Source organism: Leuciscus leuciscus, assembly GCF_965113295.1.
Source record: "Leuciscus leuciscus genome assembly, chromosome: 15".
NCBI lineage: Eukaryota > Metazoa > Chordata > Actinopteri > Cypriniformes > Leuciscidae > Leuciscus > Leuciscus leuciscus.
In genome coordinates, this window is record NC_138739.1 from 38,601,084 (window position 1) to 38,617,550 (window position 16,467).

The following is a 16,467-nucleotide window of genomic DNA, read 5'->3' on the forward strand; positions in this document are numbered from 1 at the left end:
GAATTTGAAAAAAAAGAAAGAAAAGAAACGTAATTTGGGAAAAAGTCAAACGGATTTCATGGGGCCCTGCATTTTGAAACTACGAACACTTTCATGAATCTGAAAATGTTGAATGGCCTTATAAAGGATTTACACACACACACACACAAAAATCCTTCTGCTTGTGTTTCGTGAATGAGACCCATTGTCTTTATGCCATCATATTGAATTCAAACTGCAGGCTCACATCAGGTGAAATGATCATTTGTTTTGGCATCGGCGCTGAAGATTCAGCAACTAAACAGCAGCTCAGGAAACGCTAAGTAGCTTAAACAAAGCTATCAACGTTTACTTAAAACGAACGTTGGAGGCTTACACTACATCAATATGTAATCTTTTGTATTGGCCCCTTTAACACACATTACTGTGCTCCCAATCTCCAAAGAAACACTGTCCGTGAAGAAGCCCCTCCCCCACCACACTGGTATTTGAACATCAGATTATCCCTAAACGATTTGAGCGCTGTGCATGAGACAAAGCTAAGGAACGAATTAGGCAATGAGAGAGTTAAGTAATGCGGGCCTTGTGCGCGAGTTGAGTTGGGGGTTACAACTAGTCTACAACTAGTCATTTTTAGTCCTAGTCAATGCTCATTAAAAACTGAAGAAACTGAACCAATCAACAGGTCAGTTTGGTCTGCATGAGAACGTGCCACAACAAATCAATTTACTGCATTGTTTCATACATGTGCACACGCAACAAAACTGTGTCTGTTACAGTTTAACCAAACCATTACCCAAAAGCGTATTCAGATCACTTGTGAGTGACTGCTTTGTCTTTTCGCTGTGGGACTGATGCCTTTTGTTTATACCATACTGCAAAGAAGACCTTGAGGGTATGTGGAGCCCTGGTACATATAGCGCCTCTGTTTGTGTGTTTAGCTGTCTCTAAAGACGCCTGTAGAAGACTCTTTGTGATATGATCATTTAATATCAGCAGACTTTGTGATTTTTACAACGCAACCGAAATTTTTCCTTTCCTGAAAATGGATTATATTAAATATATATTCTTTCCAATTACTATTCTGACCCTGACTGTGAGAATGCACATTTTTCACATATCCGCAGTTAATTGTAAAAGTCTGAATTCACGCGTAGCGTTATACAATCTCTTTTGGTCTCATGACTTAGTTCTATCGACTGAGTAAAATAAATGCTCTTCCAAATCAGTATTTTCAGTGAATACATTTCAATGCGTTCCTCACACAAAAGCTTCTTGCTTCAATGTGTTTTATATGTGCTTGCAACTCAGGTTTCTTTCCTGATCTGTAAGGTACTTACTTGTCTGTTATTGCTTATTTAAGGTTTGAGTTAGATTTTTTTCCGTTTTTTTGGGTCGGAGGGGAAATGTAGATTGGAACAAGAGATTAAAATATAACAGCTACTTGCGTCACATACAGTAGAGTAATTATTTGAATACTCTATTATGTGAATTCAACTGGAATAGTTGTGCACCTCTGGGGTTTAAGAATCATTCACTTCATTAGCTATGGCAACATCATGACATGTATCTGAATAAGGGTCTCCGGGAGCCTGTACTGTATAAAGTTGCTTAGTTCGATTTTTTAGCTTAGTCCTTCCTTTTATTGCAATTTTCATGTTTGATAACCATTCTTACTATTTACTTTTGTTGGATGGAAAAGAGTAACTTTGCTAATCATCAAATTCTCCACACACAAAAAAAATTATTATGATTAACTAGCCTATATACTTTACTGGCATACCATTTGGAGTGAAAATTAAGCACACTATTCTCAGGTAGAAAATAACTTATAATGCATTTATATTTTATTCATTTCATTTGCCTTTCTTTTACCATTTCATCCCATATAACAATTGCTTCAATTGTTACTGTGCACAGTAACCCATTGAAATCACATTAGGAAATCTGCAGCGCCACTGCTAGTACAATAAAAGCTGTCAGTCACTCCTAAACAGCTTACCTTTAACTGCACTGTACCTGCTATTCTGCCAGCATTAATTGTGAGGGAACAGAAATTCCTGCTTTATTACATGACCAGAGAATCACTGCCTTAAAAAGTTAGCTAATCGATTTTACTCGATCCACTCATTGGATCTCCACTCGCTGCTTCTTCAAAGTGACACCTGATTGGCTGAGCTGTTGTCCGAGTGACACCTGATTGGTTGAAAAGGCTGCAAGCTGTTGATGCATGGCAATCTTTCTTGCATTGCAAGCCATTATCCTTTTTATACAGGGATAGTTCACCCCAAAAATTGTAATTCTGTCATTAATTACTCACCCTCATGTAATTCCTAACCCGTAAAACTTTCAATCTTCTTCGGAACTCAAAAGAAGATCTTTTTTTTTTATGTGTTACGCAGCTCGTTTAAACTTCTGCAAGAACCAATGAGGTTCATTCTTGTGTTACAAAGTACGTTTAAACTTCTGAGAGAACCAATGAGGTTCATTCTTGTGTTACGCAGCACGTTTGAGCTTCGGCAAGAACCAATGAGGTTAATTCTCATGTTGCGCAACAAGTTTGAGCTTCAGCAAGAACCAATGAGGTTCATTCTCGTGTTACACAGCACGTTTGAGCTTCAGTAAGAACCAATGAGATTCATTCTCGTGTTACGCAGCACGTTTGAGCCTCAGCAAGAACCAATGAGGTTCATTCTCGTGTTACGCAGCAAGTTTGAGCTTCAGCAAGAACCAATGAGGTTCATTCTCATGTTACGCAGCAAGTTTGAGCTTCAGCAAGAACCAATGAGGTTCATTCTCGTGTTACGCAGCAAGTTTGAGCTTCAGCAAGAACCAATGTGGTCATTCTCGTGTTACGCAGCAAGTTTGAGCTTCAGTAAGAACCAATGAGATTCATTCTCGTGTTACGCAGCAAGTTTGAGCTTCAGCAAGAACCAATGTGGTCATTCTCGTGTTACGCAGCAAGTTTGAGCTTCAGTAAGAACCAATGAGGTCATTCTCGTGTTACGCAGCACGTTTGAGCTTCAGTAAGAACCAATGAGGTTCATTCTCATGTTACGCAGCAAGTTTGAGCTTCAGCAAGAACCAATGAGGTTCATTCTCGTGTTAAGCAGCAAGTTTGAGCTTCAGTAAGAACCAATGAGATTCATTCTCGTGTTACGCAGCACGTTTGAGCCTCAGCAAGAACCAATGAGGTTAATTCTAATGTTACGCAGCAAGTTTGAGCTTCAGCAAGAACCAATGAGGTTCATTCTCGTGTTACGCAGCAAGTTTGAGCTTCAGTAAGAACCAATAAGATTCATTCTCGTGTTACGCAGCACGTTTGAGCCTCAGCAAGAACCAATGAGGTTCATTCTAATGTTACGCAGCACGTTTGAGCTTCGGCAAGAACCAATGAGGTTCATTCTCGTGTTACGCAGCAAGTTTGAGCTTCAGTAAGAACCAATAAGATTCATTCTCGTGTTACGCAGCACGTTTGAGCCTCAGCAAGAACCAATGAGGTTCATTCTCGTGTTATGCAGCAAGTTTGAGCTTCAGCAAGAACCAAATGAGGTTCATTCTCATGTTACGCAGCACGTTTGTGCTTCAGCAAGAACCAATGAGGTTCATTCTCGTGTTACGCAGCAAGTTTGAGCTTCAGTAAGAACCAATGAGCTTCATTCTCATGTTACAGAGCAAGTTTGAGCTTCAGCAAGAACCAATGAGGTTCATTCTCATGTAACGCAGCACGTTTGAGCTTCGGCAAGAACCAATGAGGTTCATTCTCATGTTACGCAGCAAGTTTGAGCTTCAGTAAGAACCAATGAGATTCATTCTCGTGTTACGCAGCACGTTTGAGCCTCAGTAAGAACCAATGAGGTTAATTCTCATGTTGCGCAACAAGTTTGAGCTTCAGCAAGAACCAATGAGGTTCATTCTCGTGTTACACAGCACGTTTGAGCTTCAGTAAGAACCAATGAGATTCATTCTCGTGTTACGCAGCACGTTTGAGCCTCAGCAAGAACCAATGAGGTTCATTCTCGTGTTACGCAGCAAGTTTGAGCTTCAGCAAGAACCAATGAGGTTCATTCTCATGTTACGCAGCAAGTTTGAGCTTCGGCAAGAACCAATGAGGTTCATTCTCATGTTACGCAGCAAGTTTGAGCTTCAGTAAGAACCAATGAGATTCATTCTCGTGTTACGCAGCACGTTTGAGCCTCAGCAAGAACCAATGAGATTCATTCTCATGTTACGCAGCAAGTTTGAGCTTCAGCAAGAACCAATGAGGTTCATTCTCATGTTAGGCAGCACGTTTGAGCTTTGGCAAGAACCAATGAGGTTCATTCTCGTGTTACGCAGCAAGTTTGAGCTTCAGTAAGAACCAATGAGGTTCATTCTCATGTTACGCAGCAAGTTTGAGCTTCAGCAAGAACCAATGAGGTTCATTCTTGTGTTACGCAGCAAGTTTGAGCTTCAGTAAGAACCAATGAGGTTCATTCTCATGTTACGCAGCAAGTTTGAGCTTCGGCAAGAACCAATGAGGTTCATTCTCATGTTACGCAGCAAGTTTGAGCTTCAGTAAGAACCAATGAGATTCATTCTCGTGTTACGCAGCACGTTTGAGCCTCAGCAAGAACCAATGAGGTTCATTCTCATGTTATGCAGCAAGTTTGAGCTTCAGCAAGAACCAATGAGGTCATTCTCATGTTACGCAGCACGTTGGAGCTTCGGCAAGAACCAATGAGGTTAATTCTCATGTTACGCAGCAAGTTTGAGCTTCGGCAAGAACCAATGAGGTTCATTCTCATGTTACGCAGCAAGTTTGAGCTTCAGTAAGAACCAATGAGGTTCATTCTCATGTTACGCAGCACGTTTGAGCTTCGGCAAGAACCAATGAGGTTCATTCTCATGTTACGCAGCACGTTTGAGCTTCAGTAAGAACCAATGAGATTCATTCTCGTGTTACGCAGCACATTTGAGCTTCAGCAAGAACCAATGAGGTTCATTCTCATGTTACGCAGCAAGTTTGAGCTTCAGTAAGAACCAATGAGATTCATTCTCGTGTTACACAGCACGTTTGAGCCTCAGCAAGAACCAATGAGGATGAGGTTCATTCTTGTGTTACGCAGCAAGTTTGAGCTTCAGTAAGAACCAATGAGGTTCATTCTCATGTTACGCAGCACATTTGAGCTTCGGCAAGAACCAATGAGGGTCATTCTTGTGTTACGCAGCACGTTTGAGCCTCAGCAAGAACCAATGAGGATGAGGTTCATTCTCGTGTTACGCAGCAAGTTTGAGCTTCAGCAAGAATCAATGAGGTTCATTTTCGTGTTACACAGCACGTTTGAGCTTCAGTAAGAACCAATGAGGTTCATTCTCATGTTACGCAGCACATTTGAGCTTCGGCAAGACCCAATGAGGGTCATTCTTGTGTTACGCAGCAAGTTTGAGCTTCAGCAGGAACCAATGAGCTTCATTCTCATGTTACGCAGCACATTTGAGCTTCGGAAAGAACCAATGAGGTTAATTCTTGTGTTACGCAGCACGTTTGAGCCTCAGCAAGAACCAAAGAGGTTCATTCTCGTGTTATGCAGCACGTTTGAGCCTCAGCAAGAACCAGTGAGGTTCTTTCTTGTGTTACGCAGCACGTTTGAGCTTCTGCAAGAACCAATGAGGTTCATTGTCATGTTACGCAGCACGTTTGAGCTTCTGCAAGAACCAATGAGGTTCATTGTCATGTTACGCAGCACGTTTGAGCTTCAGCAAGAACCAATGAGGTTCATTATCGTGTAATGCAGCGCGTTTGAGCTTCTGCAAGAACCAATGAGGTTCATTCTCATGTTGCGCAGCACGTTTGAGCTTCGGCAATAACCAATGAGGTTCATTCTCGTTACGCAGCACGTTTGAGCTTCGGCAATAACCAATGAGGTTCATTCTCATGTTACGCAGCACGTTTGAGCTTCTGCAAGAACCAATGAGGTTCATTCTCATGTTGAATGAGGAAACAGATGGATTGACATAGCCTATGTCTAAGTTCCCCCAGTGGGGAAAAATTAAGCTGACCAAAATCAATGTTCGTCTTGATTTGAAGCATTGAAATATCAACATTGATCCAATATTATTTAGCACTGAATTTTCAACCTCAACCAAAATGATGATTCTGATGAAATTTCAACATTCAATGTTACCTTGCTATCTGGGGTCTCTTCAGAAAATGTGGACTACACTGCTCGATTCATGGTTTTACTTATCTCTTTATGAACTTTTTGAAGCATCTTTCAGATTTAATCAAAAAGATCTTAATGTGTATTCCGAAGATGAACGAAAGTCTGACAGGTTAACAACAACATGAAGGGAGAGTAATTAATGACAACATTTTCTTTTTTTGGTGAACTATCCCTTTAATGCATTAAACATTCCTCAGAGAGACTAAGTACAAATGTAATAATTCAATTATATTTCTGTAATGTAAATTATGTTATATTTTTATCTAAAGTATATATTATTAAAATAATTACAATGTATTTTTATTGTTTTATATATTATTTATCAACATATGAAATACACAATATAAATGACAAGGATCATATAAGTATTAACATACGATAACAGACTATTTTTAAACGAAGTCATCTGAATTATTTTCAGAAAAAAACACGCTATAGCAAAATGTAAAGCTTCGGCATAGGCTGAATAAGATTTGGATGTGGGAGGGACATGTCAGAACAGAAGAGTGCTGCAGCAGCGAAGACCCCCCCCTCCAGCCCTTCCCACAGAGAGAGAGAGAGAGAGAGCGAGAGAGAGAGAGCGAGAGAGGGGCTGATGACGTCGACTCTGGGAAGCTCCCAGTAGAAGGTGCGCGCCCGCGGGAGGGGCCGATAGAAAATGGCGAGTCTGTGCAGAAGGCAGCAATGCACGATCGAGAGGCGCGGCTTTCGGCAGGAACTTGATTCGTGGCGGCATAAACTCATTCACTGTGTAGGTAAGCTCGTTTAACCTAACATGCAGAATTGTCCAGAACAGCTTCACGTTCCGTAAATGTGTATATTTGGTGTAGGGGACTGGTGGAAATCTATTGCCTATAGCGGCGAGCGAAGCGTTTTTTTTTGTCTCGCAACGATTTTTTCTCATAGCCGCTCACCACCCGCTGGACCTTATCAAAAAAAAAAAAAAAAAATCGCAGTTATGAGTTTAGTTATGCGGCCGTAATATGAGCAATAATGTGTGTCAAGTGCACATTTGTTTTTATTCCACTGTGTAATAGTTATCGTTTTTGCCCCCGACGTTATTTCTTTAAGTTATTATTTTTTTAAGAAAATTTGGGCGATGTTTATTTATTGTAAGCAGGGCGTGTTACGTGTACAGAGAGAATTGTGCATTGACCAATCAAATGCGTTCCTTTTGCCAGTGTGCGCGCTCCCTGTTTTATTGTAGGCTACTGTATTATTTGGGGTTGGGGGAGGGCTATGCGCGTCCCCGCCCCACTGTCATGCTGCTGCTGCGCGCGCGCGCGCGTCCTCCCTTCCCTCAAATCATCGGCGCTGGGGGAGCGCGCTTTGCTGCAATGGGGAAATGTCAGAAAATAATTTTGTATTTTAGGGGAAGGTGGGGGGTTGACAAAGAAAATGACACTGCGCATATTGCATAGTTGTTATCGCGGCCTTGTCAAGACCAATTCTTGCTATCCTGAGCATTTTAATATAACGCTTTGATCTTAATCTGACGATTTTTTGGCGAATGTATACGCGCTGATATTTGAGTCTGTTTTGATGTGTTTTTTTGGTTAATCGATTGCTCGCTTTGTCCGTGCACGAGACTTGCCAGTGTAGCCAAAATGTCGCGCAAACAACAACATTATTTGGTTTTTAGGAACCCACGAGTCCCGTTTCAAAGTGTTATTTACTCATATTTTTTTCTCATTTCCAAAAATATGATGGAAAATATTGGTTTCCCGCCCCTCCCCCGTTACATGTAATGTTTCATTAGCTGTGTTTAATCCTTTTAAATCGCCGTATCTGATGTTATTGGGAGATTATCTATTGAGTCTTAACCTCGAGGTTTCCTCGTTTTCAACCCTAGATTTGTGTTAATCTCCCTTTTAATGTCAGACAGAAACCCCTTGGCTTTTGGCATCTGTTAACTGCAGCTTTTGAGTAAATGTTGGTCATTCTTTATCAACCAAAACAATGTAGATATTTCAACGACATAGCGAACCGCACAAAGTCTGATTATAATGTTGCTTAAGATATGACACATGCCTCAAATACATTTTAGATGTCACATATGTGGATCTCTATGAATGGTAAAGCTTTTATTGTGAACTTTGCTCTTCTGTTTGCTCAACATGCTCTACATCATATCAAATATGATACACTTCTGTGTTTAAAATGACTAGGATGTGTTTTATTATCGAACATGGCATGTGTCAGTGAAACCTGCTTAGTTATCATCTCATGATATGAGGAAAACACTCCCAATCTGTATCAAAATGCCTGTTTCAGGAAGTATCAAGGCACTGAGGTTATGTTGGTTGGATTCATTGCTCTTCTGTTCTGAAATATGAAAGATATTTGGCAGTGAGCCATTAAAGGGTTGGTTCATCCAAAAATGATTTCCTTACCCTCAAGCCATCCTAGGTGTGTATGACTTTCTTCTTTCAGCCAAACATTATCAGAGTTATATTAAGTAATATCCTGGCTCTTCCAAGCTTTATAATGGGAGTGAATGGTAGAAGATATTTTAAAGGCCGAAAAAGTGTATCCATCCATCATAAAAGTAATCCACACGCCGTCAGGTGGTTAATAAAGGCCTTCTGAAGCACAGCCATGCGGTTTTTGTAAGAAAGATATCCATATTTATAACTTTATAAACTATAATCGCTGGCTTCTGGTAACGGCCGTACGTGAGTCTAGTTCCGGCGGAAGAATGACCTCTGACCCGACGCGTGACGTATTAACGAACGCGGAAGTGTTACCGAAAGCCAGTGATTATATTTTTCTTACAAAAACGCATGGCTGTGCTTCAGAACGCCTTAATTGGAGTCAGAGGGTTAATAAAGAATAAAGAATATTACTTTTATGATGGATGGATGCGCTTTTTTGGAGCTTCAAAATCTCAGACGTTGCTTCCATTACAGTATAAAGCTTGGAAGAGCCAGGATATTTTTTAATATAGCTCTGATTGTGTTTGGCTGAAATAATAAAGTCATATACACCTAGGATGGCTCGAGGGTGAGGAAATTATGGGATCATTTTCATTTTTGGGTGAACTATCCCTTTAATTATTACCTTACAAATCATGAGAATTTCCTGTTATAATTTTTCCTGTTATATTCTGCTCAAAAATATTACATTGTATAAGATTGTTTCTTTGAGAGTACAATCTCTATGAATTTAAAATAAAATCTTTCTAGTAATCACAAATGAATATGTTATGGAAAAATTATTATTGTGTGGGAACTCTATTTTAAATATAATTGCTGTGTTTAAGGCTTAAAGATTGGTTGCTTCTTGTATCTTGTGCTGTGTAGTTATTCTGTCCATCATAAGAGATTAATTCCAAGTACATTTTGAGGACATCTAGGCTAAATATTTTGGGCTTAGCCTATTGAAAATTTGCAGTGAATTCATAACGAGAGCTTAGCTTTATCATGTGTGTTTTTAAAAAGTAACCAAAGCCATTAATCTCCCACCGTATTTCTGAAATCTACAAGTGTGTAAAAGTTGATTCACACCTTCATGACGAGATGTTTCTCCCGAAGCTCTGTTGATAACGCTTTAGGGAGCATCATAAATCATTCCCTCAAACTTTTTGTTGCAGGGTCAAAGTTCCAAAATCCAAACTCTATTGTTGTTAATACACTTGTCCAGCATTCCAGCACTGATAGAAGTTGCAACGTTCAGAAACACATTTTTTATTATTGCAAGCTAATTAGTTTGATGGTGAATTTGGACCGTCAGTATCATATTTTGTCATACATTTCTCTTTCCGTTTCTATTTGTAGTCTGATACTGAATCGCCCTCGGTAATGTAACATGGACTATTATGTTTCCTACAGGCTATAGCTTTTCCTGTATGTTGCTGGTAACTTTTAATACAGCCTTGCATTATGGGAACAGCAGTGGTTCTCAAAACTGATGGAATCCTTAAAGGACTGATTGCCTAAAATGGTTAATAACCTGATTAAAAATGTTAATAAATTCATAATAATTGACAAAAAATGACCAACATTGAATTTATCATCATATTCATTAACTCATAACTGTTATTTACATTAATTTTATGATGAGCATTTCAGTTTCAGTGCCATTCCTTGTCATTAATTTTCATTTACTTTAAGTAACAGTCTATTATGAGACCCCTGAATAGGATTTGGGGTGTTATGGATGGATGTTTCATTTGGTTAAGGTGCCTGTGTTTTAATAAGCCAAATTTATTCCATCTGCTGTTTATTTTCACCCCCCCCCTGCAAACAAGTTGATCCGTACGTGGACCCGACGCTCCAGTGCCAAACCTAACCTCGGCTTTCCCGGCTTTCCGGACCTCTTTCTGTGTGAATTTGTCGGCACACATTTGGTGTCATGCTCGAGAGCGTCACAAATTCAAACAAAACTGAAGGTCAAAGCTGCTTGCTGTGAGAACCATTACCATCAGGAAAAATGTCACTTTTTATTTTTATCTCTAGTCATCATCTACCTCCCCCTCTCTCTCTCTCCTCGAAAGCTTCCCTTTCCTCTCTTTTCATCAAAGATCAGCAACAACCTTATGGCCAATTATGATTCTTGCAACGTTTCTCTCAAATATAGGGCTATTTTGGATATTCCTTTGACATTTTATCAATGCCTTAGTCTCCAGTTTTGGTCTAGTCCATATTAGATAGATAATATAGTGCTTTAACAAGTTCCTGTAGTTCTTCTCAAATGTATTATTGGTTGATATTCGTGCATTTTGGTTTTGGTGGCACATATTGAGAGCGACTTCATACCTTTATTTTTCTAGCTAGACCGTAAAAACCGTTTCTAGCAGCTCTTGAACATCCACCCCCAACTGAAGAGGTTGTTAAAGAAGCGTCTGGAGCTATTTGACGACAGTTTCCAGCAGATTTAATTGGTATGTAGGCTGCAAGAAGGTGCATTGATTCAAGTTGCATACGTTTTGACCACCGCTGAAAATCAACAGCATTTTAAATTGATTTAAAAAAAAAAATTGTCATCTGAATTGTGTATGGATCTTTTTCTCAGTGGGAATGTTGAGAAGCTGCATATTGGGAAAATACGGGATGGAATTTTTTATTACATTTTTTGTAATAGTTATGCTCCATAAAGCTGCATTTAGTATTTTATTCAGTGAAATATAGGTTTCATTGCACTTAAGTTTAGATGACCAAATGAAAGACGTGTTTTGTTCGCACCATTGGAGAAGCCGGTTTATAATCACAATAGCAACTGTGATTATTTTACAGTGGCGCAGCTAAGGAACTAAAACATTGATTCTTCATGATTATCGAGTTTACAGCTGCAGTTTCCATCACAGCTTTGAAGCTGTCAGGGTTTCACTAAACCATGTAAACTACTTTAAATGTACTAGCACTACACTCCCACAGAGATAATACTTTTGGTTTTTCCACTGGATTTTTCTCAACAGTTCGGATCTTAAATATGCCAGGCTTCTGTGCCTAAGTATTTTGACATCTGGGAAGTCTGTTTCCATTATTATTTCCTTTAAAACCCCAGGGATTCTCATTCTGTCAAAGGGCATCTAGATTAAATCCGTACTTTATCCCAATTCTGACTTTTCTGACTCCTCATTTCATGCAAATCCTGTTCTTTTTTTGTGTGTGTGTCCATGTACATAGTGATTTTTGGATTAAAGGCACAATATGTAAGATTTTTGGATTAAAATATCCAAAAACCACTAGAACAGTGTTATGTTTTTTTTTTTTACTTATACTTAAATTATCTCATGTTTCCAACAATGTTTAAATCCATAGAAATCAGCAGTTTTAACCAGTGTAACATTGATGTCATTTCCGCATTACCCTAGATTTTCACTTTTACTTCCGTTGTAATCATGGAAGCACCAAAGACGCTTTAATAAATATTGTTTTTTATAGCAACTGTTCGGATACATTAATTGACGGAAAACTAATCATTGATTTATAGCTCAACACAATAGTGTTATAACAACTTTCAACACACTCAAATGTGTTTTAGTATGATTGTTTTGACCAAGTCAAACACCGCTGCGTTACTCCACAATTTTAATTTGTCAAATAAAATGGCCAGTATGAGTAATAATTCAGCACTTTCATTAGAATTACATAAAATAATGTGAATTTAAGTGATCAAACGTAACTGTAACAGAATTCAAGTTCGGGAGGCAGACATTAATCGTAAAATAAACATGACCAACAAAACGAAAGGAACGGCCGACTACGGCATATTAAGTAGCCTGGAAATCCAGACCTAAATCTGAAAGATTAATGGTCTGGCGTCGACTAATGAAAATCGTCCAGCTCGAGGGGCGGCACCAAGCGTGCATTCGAAAATCTCACTGCCCGCAATTGGATAACACTACGACCAATCACAACAAGCCCCATACGCTTAGCTACCAGCGGAGCTAACTGGTAGATTAGACTCTTGCCGTATCCGGTCGTCAAAACAGCAAAAACGTCCTTCTTGTAAAGGAACGATTCGAGCGGCGTCTTCTGTTCCTCTTTTAGATAAAAAGCCAAGTCTAACTCGTTCATTGTAGCGGCCGAAGCCGTTTCAAACAACTGGTGTTCATCCATAGCCATCTCGCAATGTTTACTAATGACTTCGACGTCACAGCGCTGTCGTCATCTCGCCTCTGGCCCGCCTATATCAGATAACCCGATGTGATTGGTGCAGCTCAGATCGAGGGGCATATTTAATGAGCATCATTACTCAACACCAGAGTCACTCGCTGAGCAAATTCAACTTGTGCTCTCGCGAGAACTCTGGATTACCAGGTTAGCATATAAGCATAATAAAAACGGCAGCGTAAAATGTCCCACGGCCCGGCTTCATACCACAGTAACGTTAGTAAAAACTTTTATTCATTAGCTCATGCATGAACACGATTTCTGTTTATTTTTCATTGGCTGTGAAGGTGAAGACGACAACTCCCATGATCCCGCGCTCATTCACGGCGTCATCAAGCTACGCCTTTGTTATTGTTTCGAATAAGCGAATAATAACGCTCTGGCGGCGAAACTTACACACTGTGCCTTTAAGTGGATCAGTTGGTATTTTGGATGTCGGATGCAAAATGAACAATAATTGTGAAATAAAACCTGTGTGTTTTGAACACATTTGTTCTCTCAAGGCAGGTTTTCCCCTAAATTCCTCAAAGATTCTAGGTATAAGCGAGTCCTTTGATTTGATAAAATGAAACCTTCTTTAACAGCCTCTTGCGCAAGAACTTTGGGAGTGTTTCTTTTTGATATCCAGTAACCGTAAAAGACAAGATAAGCAAAATCTTCACTCTTCCTCTTTCTGTGCTGAAGTTCATTTTAGCCTTTAGCTAAACAACTCCCTGTAAATTCAAGTGTGTCAAAAATCTGCCATATGGTTTACATGTTTTTTTTTTTCTTGTCTACTTCTCATGTGACACTCTGTGGTTGTTATCCATTAAACCCCCTGAACACTTGCCGTGTTGGGAATGAGTTTAGATTAGGGTGAGGGTTGAAGGAATTTTGACATTATTTTTGCTGCCTAATGTTTTCAGGGAACTGTTGGCATGCTGACGCAGGTTTCAGTGGCAAACAAATGAAAACCATTCAGCCTAGTTTTCAGGTTTACAATGGTGGTACAATTCCTAAACGCTAAAAACATTTTAGCTTCACTTTTAGCAAAGTAGTTTAAATCTTACTGTAACATACTAGTGAAATGTTGTACACAAAGACATTTATACATTTTCCAAAACTGGTTTTCTTATTGCAGTTATTTGATGGATATTTCGCATGCATGTGAGTGACTTTTCTTTTTTATCCCAGATTTTGTGGTTAAAATTTTGAATACTTAAGATATATTTCATTTAGATGCTATCCTGCAAATATATTGAACCAAATGTGAACAAAAGTCACTCTATCATGAAGTAAAAGCCACTGTTAATGTTTCTTGTGTCATTGTTTAACATTAACATTGCTTAATAGTTTTACGGTCGGTTAAGTATTTTCATGTATTTTGGGGTTATGATTAGCTGTTATTAGGGATGGGTTGCGATGGTCGATTGATCAGACAAAGTACTTGTCGATTAGTGAGTTTTTTTGTGAAAAATATTTTGCACCAATACTTACATTTGCATCCTGTAAAACTCTCTCGGAAAAGTTCGTCCCGTTTAAAGCACAAAGGTGAATCCAAAACATACAATTAATTAATTTTTTACACACACAACCCACCTTTTATTAGAGTTTACAAGTGTGTAGTTCTGCCCATCCCTGAGCTTTATGTTTGCATCATTCATTTTCTCCTACATCCATCTGGATTCCAACACGTGAAGGATTTCTTTTGTATCTCATAGCGCAAGAATCCATGTGAAAATCATATGAAAAGAGCCGGCTGAAATCTCATATCAATTACACGCCCCCCCCCCCCCCCCCTCCCTCCCTCCTCTCGAATAGAGATGATTTTATACTCTGGTGATCTGATGACTATTGTCTTCAGGGTCTTTTTGCTATTAAATGAGGATTAATTGTGAATCCCATTGTTCAGTAGCTGGCACTAATTAGAAAAGTAAAATCACGTGTTTACTATCCTGAATTATTATTATTATTATTATAAAACGATTTCTTTTTTGGTTATTTTAATATTCTCAAATGTTTGGGGATTTTTCCACACAGTTCTGATTAAAAATCATTTAGTGGAACGCATTATCTCTCCAGCGAAGTTATTACTTTTTGTCCGTTTTTTTTTTTTTTTCTTCAAAGCTAGATTAAATCTCATTAAAACCCATATAACCTAGAATAGCATTTAAGCAGATATAGGGAGTACGAAGTGATGTTATTTTGCTGAAGTTTGAGTTGTTTTGTGTTTCTCATAAATGAGAAATGAGAAACACAAAGCAATAGACCTGGATATATATATATATATATATTGCTGTTTGGTTGAATTGTGATATTTTCATGGTAGTTTGACAGTTTCTTGGTAAATCTTAACGCTGGTTAATTTTGGGGCATTATTGGGAAAAATCTTTTTTTAAATCCTATTTTTTTTACCAACCATTTTCTGAATTGTGCATTGTGTGTAGTTTTTTGATTTGTCCAGGGAGAGGCCTGGAGGATTCAAGACAGATTGATTTGTGGGAACGAGTGCTTTTGAATGGAGTATCGCATCTCCTGCATTGTATGTTGACTTGAGAGATGAAGTTTTCCTTTCACTCGTGTATTGTCGAATTATCACACTGGCAAACAGTGGATACATGTTCTCTGATGTCTTTGAAACATTTTGAACATACTTGGCAACATTGACTGCATGGTTGAAATTAATCGTATTTATACAATATAATATAAAATATATGAAAAAAACCCCTGAAAAATAGATACATTTTTGTTATATCAGTCAACCCTATTAAATGAACAGATAGAAGGATATTATTGATTCAAGGTCCAGGTGCAAAATAGCGGCAATGTAATACACACACGATGAAGGCCATGCCTTTTTTGTAAGTGCTTTCATTCTCAGATTGTCCTTAGGCTATAAAAATAACATCGTTTTTTTTTACAGAAAAAATGAATTCTGTCAAAGAAATATATATTTTTAAATGTGCTGCAGATGTTCTGTGGGTTTACATGGAGATCGCCACATCAGTTTGACGTGCTAGTCGTGAAAATAACCAACAACGCCTTGCAAACATGAAGTATCCTTTAAAAAATGACGGCTTTTTGAAGAAGAAAAAAAGGCGTTATTCTACATCACATTTGTTTTGTTTTTTGGTGAACACTTAACCCTATAAATAACCTGCTCTGCACTGGACTTAAATCCACATCTACTCTAACCTAATGCTTCACATTTGGTACTTAATGGCCAAGTAAACATTGCTTTTGACACTAATCACCACCATCAAAAGCTTAAAATTGCCTTTCGTAGCCAATAGTTCGTTTTTATGACAACTGGTGCATGTACGAGATGTACATTCCCTGCAATTGGGGCTTGATGACCTAAAAGGTCCTGTCATAGAAGGCCGATGTCCTGATGGGTTAAATTTGATGGGCCGTTCCCTCAAAGCACATCTGCGGGTGTACAGTTTTCCCGCACTCGAATTCAAACACACGATCTAGGTCAAGAGGGGCCCGAATGACTTTGTTTAACCTCCTCTCCAAATAACACTTCTGCACTTGCAATGTTCTTGCTGGAATTGGACAAGGGAAAATAAAATAGCTGATGCAGGAAGCGTTTGAGTGTGTTTACTCAGAGTTTTGTGCACTAACATGTACCAGGAATGTTCTGTTTTTTTATTTTTTTATTTAGTTATTTATTTGTTGTTGTT

At 38.7% G+C, this 16,467-nt stretch overlaps 1 protein-coding gene across 3 annotated transcripts in view; it reads left to right on the top strand.

The window, feature by feature from the left end:
• Positions 1–6,819: 6,819 nt before the first annotated feature.
• lcor (ligand dependent nuclear receptor corepressor) overlaps positions 6,820–16,467 on the top strand; it is a 35,525-nt gene continuing 25,877 nt past the window's right edge. For 2 of the 3 annotated variants that reach the window (XM_082137850.1, XM_082137851.1), the window contains exon 1: positions 6,820–6,940. In XM_082137850.1, coding sequence (XP_081993976.1) covers positions 6,844–6,940 — 97 coding nt within the window. In that variant the 5' untranslated portion in view covers positions 6,820–6,843. Of the gene's footprint in view, positions 6,941–9,278; positions 13,741–16,467 lie in introns of those variants that run through there. The other variant, XM_082137852.1, reaches the window with a different exon arrangement.